General features: G+C 37.6%; 4 protein-coding genes across 7 annotated transcripts; 1 reads left to right on the plus strand and 3 right to left on the minus strand.

Annotated features, from left to right (window-relative positions):
* Window positions 1-481: 481 nt before the first annotated feature.
* On the minus strand, window positions 482-10989 carry LOC145214037 (rab5 GDP/GTP exchange factor-like). Of its 3 annotated transcripts, XM_080082464.1 has the most exons (11): window positions 10897-10968; window positions 10684-10820; window positions 9859-10094; window positions 9402-9556; window positions 8819-8982; window positions 6301-6519; window positions 4720-4822; window positions 3650-3747; window positions 2894-3058; window positions 2167-2369; window positions 482-1781 (listed from the first exon to the last, which is right to left on the minus strand). In XM_080082464.1, the coding sequence occupies exons 2-11, from the start codon at window positions 10783-10785 to the stop codon at window positions 1478-1480; spliced, it is 1749 nt and encodes a 582-aa protein (XP_079938590.1). In that variant the 5' UTR covers window positions 10786-10820; window positions 10897-10968; the 3' UTR covers window positions 482-1477. The 3 variants fall into 3 exon arrangements, with proteins under 3 accessions (XP_079938590.1, XP_079938591.1, XP_079938592.1); XM_080082465.1 differs by having other exon boundaries at window positions 6301-6516; window positions 10684-10989; XM_080082466.1 differs by lacking the exon at window positions 10897-10968 and having other exon boundaries at window positions 9868-10094; window positions 10684-10880.
* Window positions 10990-11469: 480 nt separating this feature from the next.
* LOC145213520 (uncharacterized) lies at window positions 11470-16021 on the minus strand. 2 transcript variants are annotated; one of them, XM_080081830.1, is made up of 3 exons: window positions 15581-15694; window positions 12687-15149; window positions 11470-12091 (listed from the first exon to the last, which is right to left on the minus strand). In XM_080081830.1, the coding sequence occupies exons 1-3, from the start codon at window positions 15624-15626 to the stop codon at window positions 11865-11867; spliced, it is 2736 nt and encodes a 911-aa protein (XP_079937956.1). In that variant the 5' UTR covers window positions 15627-15694; the 3' UTR covers window positions 11470-11864. The 2 variants fall into 2 exon arrangements, with proteins under 2 accessions (XP_079937956.1, XP_079937955.1); XM_080081829.1 differs by having other exon boundaries at window positions 12687-16021.
* A 533-nt stretch (window positions 16022-16554) lies between these two features.
* LOC145213521 (cyclic AMP-responsive element-binding protein 3-like protein 1) lies at window positions 16555-20773 on the plus strand. The gene is made up of 7 exons (XM_080081831.1): window positions 16555-16914; window positions 17193-17371; window positions 17665-18071; window positions 18474-18586; window positions 18922-19134; window positions 19438-19716; window positions 20039-20773. The coding sequence occupies exons 1-7, from the start codon at window positions 16720-16722 to the stop codon at window positions 20348-20350; spliced, it is 1698 nt and encodes a 565-aa protein (XP_079937957.1). The 5' UTR covers window positions 16555-16719; the 3' UTR covers window positions 20351-20773.
* A 347-nt stretch (window positions 20774-21120) lies between these two features.
* On the minus strand, window positions 21121-24820 carry LOC145213522 (neurexin-4-like). The gene is made up of 8 exons (XM_080081832.1): window positions 24378-24820; window positions 23920-24016; window positions 23701-23856; window positions 23194-23310; window positions 22984-23135; window positions 22453-22588; window positions 21484-21654; window positions 21121-21242 (listed from the first exon to the last, which is right to left on the minus strand). The coding sequence occupies exons 1-8, from the start codon at window positions 24636-24638 to the stop codon at window positions 21238-21240; spliced, it is 1095 nt and encodes a 364-aa protein (XP_079937958.1). The 5' UTR covers window positions 24639-24820; the 3' UTR covers window positions 21121-21237.
* Window positions 24821-25019: the final 199 nt, after the last annotated feature.

The following is a 25019-nucleotide window of genomic DNA, read 5'->3' on the forward strand; positions in this document are numbered from 1 at the left end:
GTACATAAATACTTAATAGGTATAGTAATCTATCCATGCAAGTGTGTTTTTGTCAAAACTTGACCCCCCCTGGAAAAATTTCTGCCGGCGCCCATGGATGGGATTCGAACTTACGACTGAAGCATATCGCACTTGATTTTTCATACATACGCACTGCAACAAATGAGTGCTTATTAGGACTAAATTATTACGACAAGTTTGGCCTCGTTGGCAGCAAGGTTTCTAAGAACCGCATCTCAGGGCAGCAAGCATTGCGGCATAAGCGCCAGTGTTCAAAAACTGTAGGGTCTGATGACAGTAAAAAAAAAATTTTTCTATTTTTTTCACGGGGTTCGAACCCAGGACACTCCCGGGGACGAATCCCGATCAAGGTTTTTTGTGCCTGTATATGGGTCAGGCGCGCCGAACCATTCGTTTTTTTACAGATATGGAACAATCAACCATAACAACTTGATTGTTCTCACTAAAATAGAGAAAAATATCAGAAAGCAACAGATATTTATTTCAAGAACAATCAAAAAACAAGAGAAATATTTAATGTACCAAAATCAATTTAAACCAATAGGAAAGATACACGTGTAAAGCCTGTGCATAGAAATCCTAAATATCGAGACGAAATTGAATTTTCTACGACACACAACAAAGCAAGCACTTGTCGATAAACATGCAGATAAACTACACAACACAACTTGTATAAGCGACTACGTATAGAGCGATGCAATATAGAAATCTTTAGTGATAAAGTGCTGACGACCATAAATTTCAACGAAACAATTGAAACAATATGGTCAAGGAAGCACCTAATATGAATCGAAAAACAACTAACACTGCTAAGCACTCTCAAGCGCGCTTAAAAATGAAAATTAAGTTAGATGAAACATTAGGTTTGAAGGCCAGCTTCTTTTAAGGTTAAATGAAACCAAAGTTTAAATGTCCATATTAGTTTGTAAACCTTTAGGTTAATGCTGCTCAACCGGTTCCTCATTATCAAATAAACAATAGCGGGGTTCTTTCAACAATCCCTGTAACGGTTGATTATTAGTTACTCTTGTTGAGTTTCTATCGTTTTCAAAAATGTTAAAAAAGTTTGTATTGAAAAATCCTCTTTATCAAAGATTGCAGCTTGCGAAGCCAACAGTAAAGTTAAGAAATAACATTTGATCATAAATTGAAATAGGTTCTGCTATTTACTAAAAGTTAAGCAGTATTTTTGCACAAAAAAAGAAATTTGTTTGCCTAAAATATTACAAAAAAATGATTAACTAAATATTGGTGTAAAGTTTGATCAACGTTGTTTTAGTTTCTAGGCAAATTTGTTAGGACAAAGGCCAACATGGAAGAAATCATTGTGGAGTCAAAATTGTCACCTATACGGCACGGTAAGTCTTCTTCTATGAGCAAACGTGTTTTGTTTCACCAGCGCACGCATCAAATTCCACTTTACGTTCCATCTAGCACCCACTAGCGAGCAAAAATCCTACTCATGCGATATCACAGTCGGTAGCAGAGGGGCGGGCAAATGTTCAGTGTGTGTGATATCGTCGTCTAATGCGGTATGCTGGTTCACGTGGTTGGGCCCAGCAAACGCGTCAATGTCCCTGTGGTCGTTATAAGACGATGAAGTGGGTGAGCCGTCGGTCATCGATCCATCACTGCAAAGTGGATAGTCCAGATCGGGGATTTTGTGGATGAGAGCTTTGTTGACTTCGGATTTAATTCTTTCTGAATGACGCTCAATGCCTTGTCGCATTTCCGTCGCCTCCTCGAACAACCGGTCGGTTCTACAACAATATAAACTGATGTATTCGTTCTGTTTTTAGTGCAATTAAGATGGACATAAATTCATAACAGGGATCAGCCCTGAAGCGTCTCTGTGCAGACCAGCGATCACGGCACACTCATATACAAATCACATTACGCCAGGCCCATTGAAGGAGCCATACAGAATCTAGTGACTTGTAATGGTATATATTATAGCTATGACTGGTAAAAACAATTAAATTAAGTGACATTAGATGACGCGAGTTAAGTGACATTTGACGAGAAATCATTAATTTTGCTTCTTTATGCACCATGCTTCATACAGATTTGACATACTGATATTCACCACAACACAAAATACCATGTACTTTTGTGCAGTTAAAATTCGCAACGCATTCAACCCACCTTTCATGCAGTGAAGCCAGATCGTTAAGGTTCTGATACATGAGTCTTAATCCCGGGCACATTTTCTTTTCCTGTCCGTCCACTTCCTGTGTATTGGAGGGGATCTCCCCGTTCATGTACGCGTCGAATTGCTCCTGGCTTAGCGACAAACTTGAAGCGTTCAAACCGTTCTCGGCGTTTTCAATGAAAGAAACAGCGCAACACTGAAATAAAAAAATGAAACAGTAACAGGGGTTTAAATGACAGTGCCAGATTGGTGACTGTGGTACAATCCTCCAGTTATATTTGCATGTGTCTGGGCATAGACACCTGCTCCCTGAGTACACTGAGGACCACTGTGAGCTACATTATATATACACGCTGTGGCCACACACCAGTTTATGTACATCACAGATTTTCATGGGTCTGGACATACACACAAGCTTCCTGAGTACACTGGGGGCCAGTGTGAGCAACAATAGATGTGCACGCTGTGGCCACACACCAGATTATGTGCAGCATGGACATTCTTGTGCAGTGTTTAATAGAACACTTTAGGAAAACATTGTTGCCATGTCCATAAAAGTGTGTGCAGATTTTGCCATTCGTATTTCACTAGGTCAAACTTTAAGTGCATAAGGTTGACCTTTGAACCCTCTTTTTTACTTTTTAAAATGTTTTTCCAACTTCAAATTTTTTTTATATCTGCAGTGATAACATGCCCAATCAACAATTGAATAATTCTTACCAGGTTAGTGAAGTAGTACGCATCTTCTCCTGACATGACACGCGCAGGATTAGCAAACCTGGTCACATATCGAATGTTGGACTTCAACAGGGGTGGGTTGGCTTTCAGTATTATGTAAATCAGTGCAGGAAGAAACTCATCAGCACTCGCAGCTGAACCATCAGCCTGTAAGAAAGTAAGTTGCAGAAATAAAAGATATACAATGGGAACTAGTTGGGCAAGTCATGGGTTTGGACAATCTATATCAGCACCTTTGAGCCAATTTAGTCCATTACCCACTACTGACTACTCATTGTTCCCGAAAATAAATTAAAAAATGCCCACAACGTATTCTGATGTATTATATTACTCAGATAATACCACCCACAAAGGTTGTAAAATTTTCAAAGGTAGGTGTCCAAATTAGAAAGGTGATACCACACATAGCTGCATAAACCAGTCTTGTAGTTAAAATTTGAAATAAGCAGTCTCAAATGCAAAAATTTACCAAAATATTGTTTTACACTGTTTGTTTCAATCCTATTCTCAAATGCATGTTTGCAGATTATGCCTGACAGAAACTAATAATGTCAAAATAGGCACATGTATTTCTTCTTTATTAATTGTGTCATCATTAAAAAACATTTGGTTTAAGGTAAACATTATCTGTACCGTAACAGTTCTTGTGACAATAATTTGGTTACTTGTTTCACTCAGGCAATTGAGGCAATGTGATGGCTACCCCAACATACTTCTATTAAATTATGTATTGCATACCTTTGTATTCTTAATTGCTTCGAATATATTCTTGCTGCATCGGGTAATACAAGCAAGTTTATCTTGTGGAGCTCGTTTCGAATCCATTTCAATAATTGCTGAAAAAATAGGTTAATTTTGATAAACACCTTTCACACAGAAACAAGTTCAAAAAAATGTAAAAAAAAGTTTTATGACAAAAACTAAAAAACAAAAGTTTTATGTCTAAACAGTACACACCCAAATGTTGCAATCTACTTCTTTGGCAAACATGTGAATGAGTAACACTTTGGCGCAAACGGAGGGACGACAGTAGGGGCAGAGTACGGGAACTAGCAAAAGCTAGCAACTGTCACATGCTACAATATTTGAAACACAACATGACTCATTGTAAGTCAGTAAGCTAACGTCAAAAAGGATATCCACACCAATGCATGTACATTCATGTGATATTGGATGTTTTGCCGTATTTTAAGGTTTTGAGCCTTTTTAGGCTTGGCTTTTTACTAATGATGCAACAAACAGTGTTCATTTCAATCAGGGGTGTGCAACATGCAACCCATAATCCAGCCTGCCAAGCCATTTAGTGTGGCCCTCACCAACACACGGATTCAGAGGAAAATGCAAATCTTCTGGAAATTTCCACTAGCTTTTTTTTCTAAACCAGTGCTTTCTAATGGTGGGCCATACAGCAGTTTACCACTGCTCTAGAATGTGACGTAATAATTCCCTTTGTCTATTTAGTAAAATTATTTTATTTTGAAAGCTAGTGTTGCGGCCCAAACTCGTTTCAGAAAAATAAATGTATTGATGCTTTGAAAGAATTTCAAGTTTATTGTGTACATGAAAAAAAATTGTATGGCCCTCGCTTGATGTCCAAAATTTGTTATGTCGCCCCCTGGTAAAAAATGTTGCACACTCCTGATTTAAATATGTAACGTGTTGTTGATTGATGACAAACTGTTGCTGTAAATTTGTATTATCTGTTAAATTTCCACTTATCTTTGCTATCCACTATTCAGTGAATGCAGTGCTTGCGATAACACATGTCATAGCTTCAGTTAGCATGAACATGACATGTTGCTGTTTACCTGTTATAGCTTTGTCTGTACACTCAGTAACACTTGGACAGTTTTCATCAATGTTAGCATCCAGCATTGATGCTGTAATCCAGTGGAGGTTTCTAATGCGAGTCTGCAATGAAATGGTTGTAAATATGTTAGGTGGATCATATATATAAATGAGATTTATTGTAATCATAAACATAAGTGCCAAGGAACTGGTGTATATAGAAAACATCATGCAGACGTTTCAACATCTCAGTTGTCATCATCAATGCAGGTTGACAACAGTGATTGTTGAAACAGCTACATCAGGGGTGTCAAACTCGTGGCCCGCAGGCCGCATGCGGCCCACAAAGCCCCCCAATGCGGCCCACGAACACTCAACAATACATGTGATATTTTTTTCTTACTTTTCAAAGCAAAAGCTATTATTTAAACAGACATTTACAGAAATTTTACTAATAAATCCTGCGGTCACATGCGGCCGCAGAGACGAGTTTTATGCAGCCATGAACATGTTTACAAAAATACATGTACTGGCGGCGATGGCATAATTAAAACTCCTTTGCCAAATATTTTGATTTTCAAACTGCTCTGAACAGATTTTGTGGTACTGAAAAGAGTATTCCCAGTCAAGTAGCCATATGTGTCAAAATTTTCGTAGGCCTATTGTGTGCAAATAATGCAAAAAACAGGCATCACAAGCGTTACAATTTAGATTATGATGTAATAAACAGTTAAAACTGATCTTCACACTGTGCAGCTCACTCTGTACATCAAATTGAAAATTATTCTGGGCTTTAGGGCATCAATAGATGGTATATATATAATATAAACCCTTTTCTTTATGTAATTATAAAACACAAACCAGCAGGTAATTGGCGGCTGTTGGTAAAATATGGATCTGCAATGCGGCTGTCGTAGCGAAAAGGTTGTTTATGTGTATAAAACTAGAATAAAGATCACATGCAGCCCTCGGTATAATTTTCAAACTGCAATGTGGCCCCGAACCCCACGAGTTTTACACCCCTGGTCTACATTGTGTATTCTATATACACCTGTTCCTTGGCACTTGTTTATGATTAAATTACTTTTGAAGTCCATGTATATTGTTTCCTGTATGCAACAAGCTGTAAGCCCCTTACTCCCCTATTATAAATTTTCCCGCAACACTGTCAACAGCGTAACTAATGGACTTCTAATTTGTAAGGTTAATATAAAAAATATGAGTAATATAACCATGGTACCGTCCTTCTTTCTAAGATTTGTCCTTATTTTGAAGGGCTATGTCTCAGAAAAAATGTATTGTAATAAATTTCTACGAAATGTCCTTGTTTTTGACTTGAGTCCTTATTGTGTCATATTTTCAACAATTACAAGTTAAATCCCTGCTACAAGTAAAATTAAACCAAGACCTGCAGTGTCATGAGATGTGCGAAGTTTTTTAACGAACAAAGAGTTTCTGGAACAGATTGTTTCTGGCAAAAAATATGGCATGTGATGCAAAGATTTGTTCAAAAATGTTTGTTTCGTTTCGTATGAAATTTAATTTTTTTGGTGTCCGTATTTCGATGGCAACCCTGAATACAAAGCATATACAGCACTAACCTGAACTTTAAGGTCTTCAATCTCATCATCAGTTTGATCGTTGCAGAAAACATTGCGATAAAGTCGAGTCATAAGAAACTTTTCAATATTGTCCATTATTCCTTCTTGTTCCACTTCATTCGTGTATTGCTTAAACACTGGATGCGAGATAAGACGATCACTCATCGCTTGATAAAAGTCTTGTATCATCACTGACTGCTCGTCAATTGTAGCCTCCTGCTTGATAAAATGCAAGGTTAGTGTCACGTAGTGGTGGGATTCAGCCAGTTCGCACCGGTTCTATAGACCCGTCTCAGGAAATTTTATGAGATCAGCGAACTGATTAGCATTACTGGTTACTGTCAATGGATTTTTTGTAACAAAACCGGCTGAAAAATATTACTTTCATGATAGAACCGGCTGACAAAAATTTTGAACCCCACCGCTGATGTTATGTATATTTTTCAAGGACATCAGTGCTAATTTGAGCTTTGATTTTACACATTGATGTAGCTGATTGTCTAACAACACAGTGAAACAGGAAAGAACATGCACATGAATGAAACAATACTCCATGCTTCAATAGGACATGTTTGAAACAACAGGTTGTGATTTCAACTTGTTTTGTTAAACGCTAATGGTATAAAACAGTCTGATGGCCCTAAATTTGTTAACAGTTGCACGAAGTACTCCAAAATATGACAAGTAATACAAAACGTCTATAATTTAATGCTATAGTAGAAACCAATTAAAATGAAAAAATGAATGGCAGGAAACATGTGCTGTGTGATAGGAAACATATGGACTAACAATGACAAACAGCATAGGAGCAAGAGATCACTACTTCCTAATTGAAACTAGAAGGGTGGCTTAGCACATATTGCCATTGCACAGACACTGTGACCTATTTCTTAACATATATTTACATCCGACACTTATTTTATATTGGGTCCCATATCATCCACTGTCTTTTATAACCTTAGTTGTTTCCGCAAGCAGAAACTCATGGGTCCCCACACATGCAAAGTTGTAAATAATGCATTTCAAGAGATTACAATGAGAAAGTTTGGCATTGTATCATCAGACACAGTGATCAGTACTGTGCCTAAATAAATATGATTTATGAAGTAAAGACTATTTAAATTCATTCCATTCATAAGGTTTTTCTATTTTATGACTATCTGAGAAAAAAGTGTTAAATAGTGAGAAAATAGGCTAAAACACATCAATCAGGTCCTATTAATGGTGAATTGTACATGACTGTAGGAGTCTAGTGGAGTAAATGATAGGTACTACAGAGTTTAACAGAACACCAACACCTACAAATGGTACACTCTACAAACTGTCCAAATTTCATTCAATTCAGACATTGTTTAAAAAATTGAACCATTTTGGGGGGACTAGTGGGGTAAATATTGGGGCAACAGGGTTGAACACAACATTCTACACCTATAAATGGCACACTCTACAAGCTATGTAAATTTCATACAATTCTGACATTGTTTAAAAAATTGAACCATTTTGGGGGGCTAGTGGGGTAAATATTGGGGCAACAGGGTTGAACACAACATTCTACACCTATAAATGGCACACTCTACAAGCTATGTAAATTTCATTCAATTCTGACATTGTTTACAAAATGGACCGATTTTGGGGGGCTAGTGGGGTAAATATTGGGGTTACAGGGTTGAACATAGCAAACAACAACTATAAATAGCACACTCTATAAGCTGTCCAAATTTCATCAAATTCTGACAATGTTTAAAAAACTCACCCGTTTTAGGGGGTCAGTGGGGTAACTGATGGGGTTTAACACCCAAAAGTGTAAAATATGAAACCACGATGACCCAATTAACAGTCATGTAAAATTTTATCCAAATCGAACAATGTTTAAGATTCTAACCACTAGAGGTGTTATTGACAACATTCGTCAACGCTTCTGACGTCATAAGGTACCCCTATGACTGGTATGTGCAAAAACGTCCACCAAGTAATGCACAAACACATGTACCATATGTACTGGTGCCTTTATTATACTATTACACTACAGAAATTTTTCTGTTTGTGGTGCGCAGCAACATACAAAAACGTTTTACACTTTGGGGTCTAGCGGGGTAAATACTGGGGTTATCAAGTCAAACAAAGCAAATGGCACATCTGCATAAATATATCTACCATCTGTGAAAGTTTCATCCAAATTCATCAAAGATTTCATGCCAAAAGTGCATGGACAAACTTCACCGGAGAAAAAAAAAAAAAAAAGAAAAAAAAAAAAGAAAAAAAAAAGAAAAAAAAAGAAAAAAAAAAACTGAGTGAAATCAAGATGCGTCCCCTTCAGGGAAGGGGACCCATAAATAAGCAATTCATCCTCCACAAAATGTCATATAGATTGTTACCTTTGGGTTTTTACCCTGTTACTCCTAACAAACTGGAGTGCCGTTGGATGGCTACACTAGCCAATATGGCCAATCTCTCGTCACCAGCTGCACTGATGGGACCTTATTAGTAAAAACAATGTGCACTGTCTGCAGATTGTTACCTCATTTTCTGCTATTCTGTCCATGAAGTGCTTGCATTGTTTCAACACATCTTTAGCTGGTGGTTCACGGAAAGCTTTCAGGAAGTCTATAAAATCGGAATGAGCTCGTTTGCTCTCAAAACTTGTTTGTCTTCCTGCCATTGGCCATCCAGCTTGAAGACGTTCTAAATACACACACAATATTTAGGTGAAATGTATATTCCTAAAACCTATGATAGCAGTTTATGCCCAAAGTATTCTACTTAAAAGCAATGATTTTGTTTTAACGAAGGGTTAAATGAACGTTGGTTGTGTTGTTTGAAATCAAATACACACCATGATTTTAGGCATGTCAAAAATAAAACAGACTTATGAAATTATTTCCCATTAATGTTGCAGAGTCAGTTACAAACAAATACTATAAGATGAATACCATTCTACATTTTTTTCCTCAGCTGTTGTAAAAATTAGAATAGGATTGGAGATTTTATTTTGTTTTACAACAACAGTTTCCATCTCTATGCTTTATTAGATTTAAAGTAAGTAGTGCCATCAATTGTACGGGTTATTATAAGGCCGTTATTTGGCAAGATTTTTTTCATACTTTCATGCTGGGATGCTTTCATGGACAGTGGCGATTTTGAAGAAAAAGATTGGGCATTCGACGAAGATTCTTGGGTGGGCGAAAAGAAGTTTTTCAAAGTGCGACTTCGAAACCCTTTGGCTTGACCTCGTTTTTCCTCAAACTTTGAAAATGTCCTGCATAACAATACAAAATAACACAAGTTTGTTCAGCTTTGTTTAACTAATCACCACCTTTTCCTGCATGTACAACATTTACATGCAAAGTATAACTAAATAAAATTGAATTAAGTTATTTTGAAGAAAATTTCATAAGCATGCAACCCCTAGGTGGCTTGGTCAGTATAATAAGCAAAAGCTGTGAGCAAAGGTTAATTTAACTAATATAACGTTTAAGTTAACTTGTCCCAAAAAAATATCCCCTTTTGTTTAAGTAGGCAATCAGATATGCTGCAGTTACCAAAAAGTAGAAACCTAACCTTGCTAACCCAGTAGATTCTGGTGTTGTTGGTTGTTCGATTTGATGTTGTGGAGAGTTTCTATGCACTGGAGAGCTATTGACTGCAGGGGAAGTCTTGATTTGTCGAACAGCCTGGTTTTCTTGCTCCTGGAGCTTTTTGGCATACTCATGATCAGCATCTATTTGGTGTTGTTGCTGTTGTTGTCGCTGCTGCTGTCGTTGGTACACTTCTCGCCAGCATTTGGAACAGTAGCCCTTGTGAAACAAAAGTACAATGCGAACCATGAGAGTATTTTAAAGTTAGGGACTAGACATTTAACCACACCATTTTTACTTAACACATGTAGATGGCTTCCCCGCAGTCACAGGGAAACCCACAGTTTGCAGAGTATACTTTTGTGAGCTTCTGCCACACAACAACTCATAATGTGGTGCAGCCGCAGTATAATTTCTACTCATTAATTTAGAGGAGCCCCCTTTTCACCCAATAATGTTATATTTTCTAATTGGAAGATTGTTCTTGCGTGCCTGACATGCAACCCCTGACATGCCTGACATGCAAGGTGGATGTGATTTTTGGAATACCAAATATTTTACAATTAAAGTACTTTTTGACTTTGACATTACTTGTTTTCAGTTTGGTATTATCTCATAGACTAAAAACTTAGCCTACATGCATAGATTTATCCGTTTTCTGATTGCTATTGAAATTGACAAGCACAAACCACTTTTACACACAAAACCATTGGCACTCCAAGTCATTAAATTCTTTGCCAAGCAAAATAAAATGTTATTTAATTATACAGTGAATTTTAATGTAAAACGCAAAACAAAGATGAGTTACCTGCCATTGTGGATTTCCATAAAATCCACAACCATTTTTGCACATTAACTCCTCTTGATTTACATGTATTCCTCGCCTTTGAATTTGGTGTGGCTGTTCCATAGTCAACTACAAACTACTACAAGCCTCTAAAAGTTCTAAACAAATAGTTTAAGTTCAAATGTCCTTAACGTTGCCTGTATGTTTTTACACCGTAAACTAATCAATACGTACAAGCCTGCAGGCTGTGTCCTCCTTTTATTTGTCTTCCCCCCGAAAACAAATTAACTAATTACATTTTTGTCAACAGTTCAACTCCAGCTCAATCAACCGTGACGAAAAACGGTTGCGTCACTGTGCGATTTTTTGCAAGTCATAAAAACTACTTCCCTTAACATTTTAATTAACTCATTGGTAATGCTGAAAACGTAGATGGATGATATTTAGTAATTTTTGAAAAACTTAGTTTTCGAAAACTAGTGACCACAGAATCAAATCCATTCAATTTTTTGTTTCATAGATTTGCCACAAAACACCAACTGTTGAGAAAGTAAACAAAGTATTTAAAACAAGTATTTATTTAGAGTGTTTTCTTATGCTCATAAACAATTCCATCAAACTTGTTTTTACTTATTGGACCAGTCGTTCTATTTTTTTAAGCTGATGACTTTCTTTGTAACTAGATTTTCAGGCAAAAACGCGAAAAGAACGTGTTGTGCAACTTTATTGCTATGAGTATGGCTGGTTTTAGTCTTAAAAAGATTTAAATAAGCTTCTATTTTTCTGATTCACACTCCCAAGCTCTAAGACAGTAACACACAATTTAATAATTACTGCTTTCAAAAGTACAAAAAGAACGAAATTTTGCAGAGGTGACAGATACAATTCAGAAAAAGTGTGCATGAGTTAGAAACAAATTAAATACACTGTATTAATGCAAAATAGTTTAAAAAAAAGATATTTAAAGATGTGTGTAAACGTAAAGTAAAACAAAACAGACATTCAACAAGTTTAAATTTGTGTTAATTACTGCAACTTGACACCACTAAACAGAGAAAATGACTCCACAGAAAAGAGATTTTCAAAAAATAAAAGCAAACAAAATTGGCATGGACTATGTTGATGTATAAACTGTGTCACATCACTAAACTAATAATTTGACATAACCACCAAATTCAACTTTAATAGCAAACAAAAAATCTTTACACAGGTTTTGAGGCATTTAAAAAACTTTGTTTTATGAATTGCACCCAGTCTCTTTCTTGGTCAGTAAGATGTGCGTTGGTTTGCATGTCTGCCCGATGCTTCATTAAGGTTTTGATGATGTCAGCGTTAACTGACATAAAGCATTGTATTAGAAGCTCCTCCCAATCTGGTTTGACTTCAGCAATAGATTTGTGGTCCAAGTACGACCCTAAACCAGGGTCAGCTGGAGAATAAAGCAAATAAGTTTTGACTTGGAATAATAATGTATAAAAGTATCAAGCCAATACATGATAAACTGCAGACAATGCACACTGTTTCTGACTAAAAGGTCCCATCAGTGCAGCTGGTGACAAGAGCCATGTCTCACCAGCCTGTTCGATGCCACAGCAATGACAGAAGAACATAAGGGACAACATTTACTTATATGGCCCATCTCTTATCACAATCTGCACTGATGACCTTATAAAAACAGTGTGCACTGTCTGCAACTTATAAAATGGTAGTTCACTAAAAACAAGCTAACATGAATGGCTGCACTAGCCAATGAGGCTGATCTCTCGTCACCATCTGCACTGATGAGACCTTTTAGGTCGAAACAGTGTGCCCTGTCTGCAGCTTATCATGTATTGGCTCTAAGCTAACATGATTTGCTGCAAAATCACAAAGCACTAAAATTAACAATACAGTGAAAATCAAATTGAGATGCTGTTTTTAATTTGGGCTATTTAAATAGAGTTCAACAAAATGGAAATTGAGCACATTACATTTACACTAAACAAGTTTTAAACTAATGAATTAAACAGTTTAATAAAACTTACCAACAAAATTGACAGGAATCAGTTTCACATTCCACTGCTCAGCAATGGTACTTGTGTTTTTGAACAAAAGTTCAAACAAAAACTGCAGGCATCTTATTTCATCTGTGGATAGGTCGTGCTCAATGACATCATGCTGGTGAGGTTCATTACTCAAATCTGCAGTTTGGTCAGAAATGTTGACAAGAGTTTGTTGAAAAGAGGTGATAACGTCGGATACACATATTCCAGCCACTGTATATTTGATATTAATCATTTCTTGAAACTGATTAATTCCGACCAATAAACCAGACAAATCAAGAAGATCTGCTCCCATCACCGACTCAACATCAATGCCAAGGCTTTGCTGCCAATATTGAAAGTTGAGAAGAGCAGCTCTTGAAGCATAGAGGAGTACATGACACCAGTATGAATCACATTGAACTTGAGAAGAGGAGGCACCTAAGAAGCTGTCCACTTGTCTGAAAAACTGGATTAAGTTAGTTGGCATTGAGTATGCCTTGGCCCTGAGAGCTTTGAGTGTAAGGCATAGGGAAATATGTTTCAGACATTCCTTGTCTTTTATGTCAGCATTCGGTATCATAGATCGGAAGTTGGCAGGTAGTTTATCAATTACTGTCTGTGTCATTGCTGACCAAGCGTGCGAAGAAAGAAAACCAACAACGGAGGACAAAGCATCAAAAATTAGTGGCATAACTATCTGTTTTACGATAACTTGCCAGGGTTGGAGCTTGGTGTTAGCACTGCAATTCAAAAATTCCAGGTTGAGGAATGTTGCATTTGAAAATGCAGGAGTGGCTTGAATGGCCGCCATCATGACTTGAGGCAGAATGTCACTAGCAATCAAAGCACCTAGAACATTAGATTGGATTTTCGTCAAGTTCACAGATGGCAGACAGACTTTTCCTGTGACTAAATTCATTGCAAGCAAGTAATTCCTCATAGTCAATACATGCAGCATATGAGGTATCCACATGTCTTTTTGTAATGTCGAATGTTTCAAACAAAGCAAAATTTCTGCTTGATCGGAAAGAGAGGACATCATACCGTTCCAATCAGCTTGAAACATTGTGGGGTTTAGATATGACAACCATTCCATTGTGTTCATTTTGCCAAAGTCTTCTGCATCCAGCTGCCTTAAAACATCATGCAATTCTTCTGTTGGCGCTGAAAGCACAATCCCACAAACAAACATATCAGATAAGGATGAGTGTATTTTTATCAGGTTTTCATTCCCTTTTTCAGGATAGTGTGATATAGCTGGGCACAGTTTGGTTGGCTTATCAACTATTTCCCACATAATATCATAGAAGCACAGCAAAACACTTTGGACATCTTGCCATATTTGCTTGCTTCGGTTGTGTGATGGTTTGCAGTTGCAATATCTGTCTGATAAAACACTTAATGATTCACCAACTATATCACAAAGAATCTCCCTGACCATTCCACTTGGGAGTTTTGACTTCAGATCAACAGTAAGATCGCGAATGTATAAATGCCACATTTCAATAGCATACAAGCACCGCTCGCCTTCGTAAAAAGCACGAGGATCAGACCAATGGTGGCTGTCCGGGTCATGTAGTATTTGTGTACACAACTTAGACTTGTGGTACTGAATAAGCAGTTGTAACATTTGATTACAAAGTGATTTGTAAAGGTGAAGAGACCCATGAAATGGCAGGCGGTTATCATGGTGCATTTTGACTGCACAGTGATGTACAACAGACACAATATCACATGCAGTTGCAAGAATGGTTGTCAAATTTTCTGGACTTGCTTTTTCAGGAACGTCATCAGTTAATGTTGTTAAAAATTGCTTGAAATTTTTTAGACTCTGATTTACAACATCAAGAAAGTCTGATTGGAGTTTTGTCATCTGCTTGTTGTGTCCACCAAGAATTGCAAGGGGTAAAAGGTGAACAACACAATTTAATGTCATACTGACACATTTTATGGACTCCAAAGGGTGTGCAGTGCCTGGTAGTTTTCTTGAAGCTGCAGGGGCACTTTCTAACTCAAGCAAGCTTTTGTATTTTTCCTTTGCCTCTTCAAGAGAGGTTTGTGTTACCTCCTGAACACACTGTGCAATCCCGGCTGATAGAAGAGGTACAATGTCTTTAATGCACTCATGCCAGTTCCAACATCGTGCACTAGAGCTTAATTTATTCAGTGATATACGGTGGCTTGACTGAACCAGGTCCGGCAAATTAAATGGGTGAGGTTTCAATACACCCTTTTTGTTTTTGCTGCCCGTGCTGTAATCAAGCACTTGCATTGTATCGGACGACTTCAAAAATGCTTCCAACTTTAGAAAGATTTCTACAACTTCAGAAAAGTCAGCAAGCAATTGGGTTGGAAAATGAGTTTCATCTGAGTTGACCGCTGATGAAAACTCTTCTGCTCTTTTGTTGGAAGTTGCAGATGGTTTTGGTTTGTTTCCTGGGCTGTTCAATGAGCCTACGGAGTCTGAAAGGGAAAGTAATCCATTAGACAGCTTCTCCAGAACAGTGTCTTGGATAAATTCCAGAACATGTTGTTTTTCTTTAAAGACTTTGCCACACATCAAACTGGGAAGAATATCTTTAATCAAAGACTTTGCATCGGTAGCAACACAGATAAAATCGCTTTTGGTCTGTGATAAATTAGTCAAGGGATTAAGGTCTGTTGACAACCTGTGTTCTCTTAAATGGTCCATGTGCCATGAAACAGCTGAGCGAAACTTCTCTTCAGCCTGCTTATCCCCGATGAGGACTTGTATGCGCTGAATACACAAGGTCAAAAATGATTTTGTGGGACTGTTTAATAGATGTGGTTGTTCATTATCTGACCTAATACTTCCAGAAAATACATCTTTAATCCTTAAACTGTAGTAATTTGCAAGTGTCCATGTCAGGTACCTGATATTTTCCAGTGTTTGATATTTTTGTGCAAGTGCTTGTTCATTTTTTCCTCGACGAATACTTGATTGACTTCCCAGTGATCCAGCAGGCGAAAGTTCGCTATCAAATGGAAGATATTTGCCTAGGAATGGTGACAAGTGCATAAGAATGCAAAATATTTCATCCTGCGTTGAAGTTTCATCTCTTAGTGCTTGAATAAGGATATTAGATGCTTGATTTATACAGTTTTCAGTTTCAGCATCATCTTCCATAACAGCGTTTATGTAGGGAAGTTTTCCTTAATGTAAAAAACTGTTCAAGAACAAATGTAATATACTGAATCTTGCATTTATCTGTTATGCATTATAGGTGCGCTGCTCAGTTTGTGACTGTAAATATTAATAAAAACCACACTTTTATAGGCAAATATCATTACAAATTTGAAGTGTTTCACTGAAAGAATTTTGTCCTGCAGTTACTAAACAAACTTATGAACACAAATAATTAACAACATTCAAGTAATCACAACTATTTAAACGGAAAAAAGAGCTGAAAGTTTTTTTTGTTTACATTGCAAACCGTTTCTTTTGGTTACAGTGTGGTAAATCCCCTTTGTTAATACAAATGCAGAAAGTGATGAAAAAATAACAAAACGTTGCAGTTGCAACCGATGTCAATAGCAATGTAAACAATATTATTCGTTTGTTTTCTTGATGTGAGTCCGAAAAAAGAGTCTTTGAACTAATTTGCAAATAATTTAAAAAAAAATTTTTTAGTTGCTAAATAGATGCAGTGGACCAATCATAAAAAAAAGTTATGCAAAGTTAGAAATGATTTCATTTTAGATTTGGTTAATTTTATGGTTTTGTTTAAAAAAATGCTATTTTTAGGAACAAAACATTTTTTAAAAATGTTCGGTACCAAAGGCGGGAATTTTTTCAGTCACAGCTCGGTGCATTGCATCATCTCAATTGTGACGTCAAAAGTGTTTCGCTGGAGCTTGTCACATGATTTGCCTTTTTCACTTCGCGCGATCTAAGGCAACGTCACTAAAAAGTTTCTCGTATTTGCTCCGAAGTTTAGCATTGTTTGCGTTTGTTTTGCTTTTGAGGATTTCTTGCAGCAAAAAATACAAAATCTGTTGAAATAAAGTTGCAATGGAGTTGGAAGATCTAAATTCCTGCTTCGGCACTTTGGATTATGATGAAATGAACCGATTTATGGATGAAAACGACCTTTTCACCAACAAACCAGATGCGTTTGGTAAACCTGCTGGCGATTTTGACTTTATCGACCAATTTCTGAATGAAAGTGCGGATGGAATGAGTGGAATTTTTGTGGATAAACCTCTGGTAAGTGTTAAAGCTATGTTTAATTTAGTTCGTCTTTGTTGACCGCCTATGATATCTTTGGTGTTGTGAACAAGAATGTCATCATTAGGAATATTAGCTAATAATGATTTTGAAGACTGTCTGGTTCTTGTAAACTATTAACTCTTTTTAGACTGATAATGTCTAACTTTGATATTTTGCCATCATGATATGGAATAAGTTCTAACTTGTAGCCTAATATTTAGCGTATATTGCATTTTATACATTGGTCTGTATAGATGTGTTCTTCTTTTCTCCAGGTTGAGAAACCCTGCCCACAAGCTACAATGAAAATGCAAGCAATCCAGTCTGACCATGCTTATGCTTGCAACAATGACAGTTCACCAAAGTCCACTGAACTACCGACAGTTTGTGAAATCGACATTGATCGTCTTTCACCATGTGAACTAAGTGACAGTGGAATCTCTTCTGTTTCTGGGTTAGTGAATACCTTTTTTTACGTATACTTATGAATTCCTGAAACAATACTGACAAATTATAACTGTACTCTACGTTAACACCATAACTAACTACCATCTTACATGAACAGAATACAGATAGGCAAATATATATATTTCCTATATTGTAGATACAATTGACCTAATGTGTTTCACAAATTTAATTATGGATACATAAAGTTTGTTATTACTTTTATTCACTGAGCAGTTTTTTTTCTATTTCTAACTTTGAAGTACAAGTATTCCCAATTGTTGATTGATATGTTTTTTTCAGATCACCACAGTCTGATAGATATGACCAGCAATCTCCCAAAACAAGTGACCAACAACTACATGCAGTCCACCCCGGTGTCATAAATACCACCCAACAAAATGACACTGCAGATCTTTTGTTTGACTTTTCCGACATGGATTTCACCAACTTGCCTACTAATGCCAACCAGTTAAACCCTGAACCGCAAAACAGCAACCAAGATGTCACTTTCAACATTGGGAATATTGATAATAGCTTTTTTGATGACAACAGCTTGTTTCAAATTCGCCCAACTGAAGGTGACCGCAACTCGGATCTAGCTGGATCCTCCAGTGAGGAGAGCATCCAAGATCTTCCAGTAAGAAGCAAAACTTCAAAATCTACAATCATTTCAGGACTGCCAAATTTCACACCCCTCATCTTGTCAGGTAAAAATGTTGTTCAGAACTTATGATAGACTGTCTTTTAAAGTTTTGCATTCAAACTTTGCAATATGATGTTGATTGATTTAACGCTATTTCAACTATATATAATATTTCGATTGGTGGGATTCAGCCGGTTCGCACTGGTTCTATAGAACCTTCTTACGAAATTTTCTGAGATCAGCGAACCGGTTAGCATTACTGGTTACTGTCAATGGACTTTTTGTAACAGAACCGACTGAAAAATATGACTTTTGTGAAAGAACCGGCTGACAAAAAAAATTAGATCCCACCACTGAATATTTCTATATTCTAAATATTTAGTATTCCAACATAACAAGATGTATTTGCTTGCATGTAAAGTCTTGATTGTTCAAATGTAACTTAATGTTTGACAAATGTTTACAGATGAGGAAAAAAGATTACTTTCTGAAGAAGGTGTAACTATTCCTACTGATTTGCCTCTAACAAAATATGAAGAACGAGTGCTCAAGAAAGTTCGGCGAAAAATTAGAAACAAGGTATGGATATTTCCAAAGTCATCTAATGCCTGGGTAATATGCAGCACAAGGTTTTGCACCAACGAAACGTATCTTAATGACCGCACAGCATATACCAAGTATATGGCCTGGAATTTAATGTCAATTTAGATTAACAGTTGCTTCTTTGCAAGAATTTTGGCTTAGATAGGATTTGGATTTATATATCTAATGGCAAATTTGTTTGTGTTAAAAAAACGAAATTTTGATGAAGCACGATTTGAAATTTTGATGAAGCACGATTCGATTTCAAAGCCAAATATTGGCAAGACAACATTTTAATTACTTTACAAACCATGTTTGTACCTCTCATATAGAAATCTGCTTTGGCAAGCCGACAAAAAAAGAAGACATATATTGAAGGTTTGGAAGCTCGAGTGGCGCAGTGCACTAACCTCAACGAGACTCTTGCCCAAAAAGTAAAGAGGCTCGAACAGCAGAACAACAGTTTGGTTGAACAGTTGCGCAAAGTCCACGAGCTTGTCAAACACACAACAAGCAAAACTACACAAGCCACCACTTGTGTCATGGTAAATATTAATGCACTATTGTTTTCTACCACAAGCTTGGAAACATTCTTAGCTATCTTAACACTAAGCTTTTTTTACACTATTGCATTGTTTTAAATCGTATAAAAATATATTGGTTTAAGTTATGCATGTGTTGGACAGATTTCTTTCAGATTTTCTTAAAGCATTATAGTTGATGTTTTCCATGTTAATTTCTTGATAAAATACTTGTTTTTTGTGTATTTTTGTCTCTGGTGACTTGTGGTTTATGAAAAACTACACACAGTTAAAATACTTTGTTTACCAATTTTAAACTTTTTCCAGGTTTTGCTTCTATCGTTTGGTTTGTTTATTGCCCCGAGCTACGGCCCATTCAGCATCGATTCTGACGAGAAAAAACTGACTGAATCTCCAAACATAAACAACAAACCGGTTCCAGACATTCCAACTGGCCACCGCAATCGCAAGGTACTCGAATTCCCACCAGAACAACATGTAGATGTTGTTGGAAGTGAACCAATCATCAACCCCATCAACGAGCCACTGCCTAAACTTGGACGAAGCCTTGAAATACATGATGATAGAACACAGAGCTTTCACAAGGTAATTTCAACATGTCATCTAACAACTATTTGGCATTCAACAAACTATATCAGGTGAAGTTTTTGAAATTAGCAAAACATTTGTGAACAGGAGTAGGGCCTTTAGAAAAGCTATGGTACTACACTGTTTAGGAATAGAATTTATTCCAACCAATAGCTATAAAAAGGGTAACAACAATTTCTTGTGTTTGTGTAAACTGATTAAAAATTGTTTCAAATTCTTATGTGCATACTGAGTGTTTTGGGTTGCATTGTAGTTAAAACATTTTAAAATGGGTCCATAATGTTCAAACCAAACTAAACTCAATTGTTTATCCTTGCAGGAAATCATGGACGGACCAACTATTCCCAAATCACTTGTCCACAACAACGAGGAACGCATCAATGCCAGCACAAAATCGCACAAGGATGTTGAATTTGACACCCCCCTCTCCCCACAACAGAACCAGGGCAACGAAAGTTCTCCCGGTGCAGACAACTCGGCCATTTCTCGAAAACGACCGGCTTCGGAGCCGAGTCCATCGTCACCGGTCAATGACGGCTCAATGACCCCAGATGATGTGGTACGGGTTCATATATCACGTGATGCGGTCACGGAGCCTCCGCGTAAGATTCTGCGCAACGACGACTTGTAAAGGTCTATCGGCACCACGTGACCATGTTAGCCAATCGCATTGCGAGACTTTATAGCCAAACATTTTCTTCGGCTGTGTTCACCAATCATTGTGTGTTTAACGTTTCCCGACACAACATTCCCATGACAATTTCCCTGATGATGTCACATGATGACGTGACCGATCCGTGACGTGGAAGCAGTTCAATGGTGTGAAGCCGACTCGCAGTTCAAGAGAGTTTTTTATTTGTGTGCAGAGATTATTTATGAGGGAGATGATCGTCGTGGCCAATTCTGATTGGTCGTGCCGTCACGCTTGATAAACGACAATCCTTTTTTTTCTTTTCCGCTTCTTTTTATTGCACTGTACAGTGTGCGCGTCTCTCTCGTTTCGTTTTTTCGCCGAGGTTGATTTTTAATAAATAGCTTCGCTGCTTAAACTTAACACGTAAGTTAACTCTTGCAAACGAATTAACCAGATTGCAGACTTGGTATTAAATTATTGAATGAGACAAAGCGTTTTGAACGAACTTATGAAAACTAGTAACAGTGTTACAAACAGTTCTTCGCCCAAAATGATGCAGAAGTTTGATACTGTTTTTTAACTTGGCAGCTGTGCAAACCTGTGGGCGTTTTGTAAAATTAGGTAAGCGTTACTTATGTAAGGTTAAGCGAGCGCCGGAGTGAAGTAAGTTTTAGAAGCCCTGATTTGGATTCGCCTTCTCATAGCGGTCACAGTTTTAACATTATGGAAAAATCGACTTCCACTGGTGTCTCCAATGTATCTAAATCAAACTCATCAGCAATTTTTTTTTTCGGGAAATGTATTTTGTACAAAGCAACGTCATATACAAATTCATTGTGCAAGTCTTGTCCACCAATCACCGACCGTTTTGATGTCACGTGATTTTAAGCTGAAATACAGAAAAATATAGTTAGGTAGCCTACATAGACCATTATTTTCACCAATTTCGGAAATGCTAAATTTTGGACTCGTGTTCAAAAATGTCCTATTAATTCTTGGTATACGCCGATGATGTTAAAACTTTTGCGACAGTTATATTATTTAATCAAAATTTTAATCTGTCCAGTTTTTATAATGGATAAACAAGTCAATTCGCTTGCGTTTTAGAAACCGATATTGTGAATACATACTTTCAAGTTTTCCAAGTGTGTGCCATCCAGCCTCTTCAGGATCTCCTGCATCTCCGAAAATCAATCTGGTCACTGGAAGTTTGCTTTTATCGGTGAGATAGCCCTCATCCGATGTTTCTGGACTTCTGTTTTTGTCGCAGTTGCAATGGAAGTTTGAGTCATCGCAAGATCCTAAACACACAACATATTGCCGCATGTTTACGAAGCTGACATGTGCAGCATACGAGGCAGGCAACGTTGCTTGTGATTCGACTTTCGGCGGTTTCACCACTGTTGGTAGAGAGCGAGTCCCGAAAAGACTCCTGCCGTTGGTTCGAATCCCACCGCAGGCTGGATTTTTCTAACCTGTGCCTTGCCATATTGGAATGCTTGGGAGACCGGCTGATCGATATGACGCCTTTAGTAGCCCCGGCGTACTTAACGAATCAGCATGTTTAGGAACAATTTTAGGCACGATCAGCTGCTATGCTCAACAGAAAATGTGAAATACGACGTATCGGTTTGTTAAGAGTCGGTTCTCTACCCGATGTTATCATGTATGCGGTTAAACGCCATGCAACTTTATTTACGATTTTCCAGTTAGCTTGCAACGCCTTACAGCACCTTTAAATACCCCTCAGTGCTTATGTTAAATGACCTTATGATAACAAACAAAACTTCAGGGGCACCATTGATTTGAATACAAAAAGTTTAGTCATGAAGTGTCATGAGTTATAAGATACGCATTAACTTTTTTATTACCTTACGACGTATCTTGCTATATTACATGACACATCGTTGCAAACTACTGACTTATAAAGTGTTTTTGGCTCGTTTGGAGAAACCGTGCTTTCTTTTCAACTATATAACAGTTTATACTACGAATAGACCTGGCATGTAATATTAAAAGGGCAATCGTTTTTAAGGAAAGTATACCAGCAAAATACAAGGCTGAACTTAGGCCTTCTATCGGCTACGTTATAAGTTTACCTGTCTCTCCACAGGCACAGTAAAAGTCTCTATTCGAAGTCGCCCCTCCCCAATAGCGCATGACGTCACCATCACGTGACACCCAGGCTGCGTACACTTGACCTTGGTGGTACAGAACGCTTCCTGTGCAGCGGTACTGAAAATAATTTGCATGAAAGGTTAGGGACCCGCGGTGTTAAAGGACCAGACCAGCGTTTCTAAACCGTGGTCCACGGTTGTTGTTGTTTTCTCGGAGCGGTGGGCACCAATAAATATATGGCGAAATTTGCTTCAGTGGTTGTCACAATGACTTTCCTGAGCATTTTCGAGTTAAATATGGCATCATGCTCTGTAACATAGCCTTTGACTTCACAGGTTACCATCTACATTTTTGATAGAAGGGGCCACGGGCTCTGAGGCTTTCTTTAAGTAGGGCACCAATCATGAAAGGTTAAGAACCACTTGGCGAGATAGTTGGTCATTTTGGAGAAACGAGCCCGCTATCGCTTACTTTAACCAGCTGGAACAGGCAATGACTTATGTGCAACTTACTTTAATGAATTGTCTGCATTCAGACGAAACGTCAATCAAGGCCTCTATCTGGTTCATGTTTGCATTGTAAGTGACGTCACGCTTATAACATTGTACTCCATCACATGTGACCTCAGTTTCAGAGAGTGTGTCGTGGCTGACTTTGGTGATCGCTGGACACACAGTGATGAGTTATTGAACTTACAAGATCAATATAATTTCTTCACTCACGTTGATCTCCACTGAAGTCACAGTAGACGTAGAATGGCTGGACCAAGTCGGGTTTCGGTGAAATAAGATAAGTTCCAGATTGACCAGGACTGATGTCATCACACGACCTTGGAATATCTAAAAACGAATTGCGGATATTTTGTTTGAGAAGAGACAAAGTGTTAAACCGTTTGTCCCTGCATATTAGGTGAGGGTCATTACAGCTTTTTAATTCGAAATAACTTCGCGGTATTTACTTAAGCTTAAAGGGGAATTCGTTAACATGAAAACTTTTCTACAAATAAGCCGTTAATATTTTTGAGAAAACTTTTGCTAAAATGTTGTTTCCTGGAGCAATAAACGTTTTTGGAATTCAGATTAATGCAAACTATAGCGGTATGGGCCCCTTTACTCCCTTCCAAGAAACATGAAATTATTTAATCTATTTACATTAATGGAACTCCTTGTCCTGGATCCTTCCTTATGAACCAAAACTTGGGAACCATTGGTTTAAATTAACGAACTTACCGATTGCACATAAACCTGACAGGCCACAAGTGACACATTTATGCTTCTGTGCTTCGTGACACTGACATCCACCCGGGTTACAACACGCGCAATCTGTTCGGATTCGATTAAAGTAGCATCCACAACCAGACTTTGTTTTTGTCCATTTGTTCTTAACTGAAACGGCATAAGAGTTAAGGTGGTACAAGTTGAGTTAAGTTGAGTGAAAATTTAGCCTACCTGAAAATTGGTTTAATGTTTCCACTTGTTGCCGTAATTTTAGGAGCTCTGTGATGTCACAATCAAGTCCTGGTTGTCCTGGGTTACCTTGTTCTCCCTGAATTTAAAAATCATAATACAGAAAAGACACTCATGTCGCACTCATATTTTTTCATTAGTTGTTTAATCGAATTGGCAAAGTAACAAAGTTGGAGTAGCAAACATTTTTACGGACAGATTTGCCAGATCGTCTGGTTTTATGTAACTTATATTTGCAGACGTCAAAATTTTTCATGCAAACATTTATTGGAATAGGATTAACCTCTGGTCTGCGCGAGCACCCACGATATCCTGCCTAGCAGTAGCCTACTGAGTATAACGCTATTTTAAACAATTTAAACAATTTTCTAGGATGCATCACTTTCAAACAATCAATCTATGAGAAAAATTTGGTGCAATTTTTATCAAAAATTTCGTACCTGGACTCCGACCCCCGGTAGTCCTGGTGGTCCAGCAGGTCCAGCTTTTCCTGGCCTCCCAGTGTCGCCTTTCAAAGATCTTCCAACTGTGGTTGATGACAGATTGGTGACTGGTCCGTCTGTCCCATAAATGTGATTGATGGTGTAACTTGTACAGCTTTCTCCATTTCCAAACACTGGTTTTAACATAAGAAACAGCAACAAGCTGCCTAAAATCGTTCTTAAACACAGGCTTTTGTCGCAGGATGTCATTGTTTTCATCTTACAAACTGCCGTGACCCTCTTTCTCGTGATTCTGTTTTTCTCATCAGTTTTTCACTAAGTTCTTGTTATCCCGAGGAAGATCAACGCTTCAGGCAATTGCGATAGAACGCGACGATTTGTTTGTTTATGTGACATTTTTCAGAAGATTAATAACCTAATGCATGCATTTAACTTGGTATAGACTGTTTTGCGATGCGAGGCCCAGTAACAATCAACTGTCTTGGAAAAAACTAAAAAAAACCTTGGAAATTAAAGCAAACCATTACTTTCACAAATTACAACTATAATCCTGTATTGTAAAAGGCAAAAAGTACCGTTTATTTCCATTGATTTGTGGCAGCATTGGTAATATCTAGGCCTATAGAGTCACACGATGGC

The sequence above is a fragment of the Phallusia mammillata genome, chromosome 2 (genome assembly GCF_965637545.1).
Source record: "Phallusia mammillata chromosome 2, kaPhaMamm4.hap1.1, whole genome shotgun sequence".
Classification (NCBI taxonomy): domain Eukaryota; kingdom Metazoa; phylum Chordata; class Ascidiacea; order Phlebobranchia; family Ascidiidae; genus Phallusia; species Phallusia mammillata.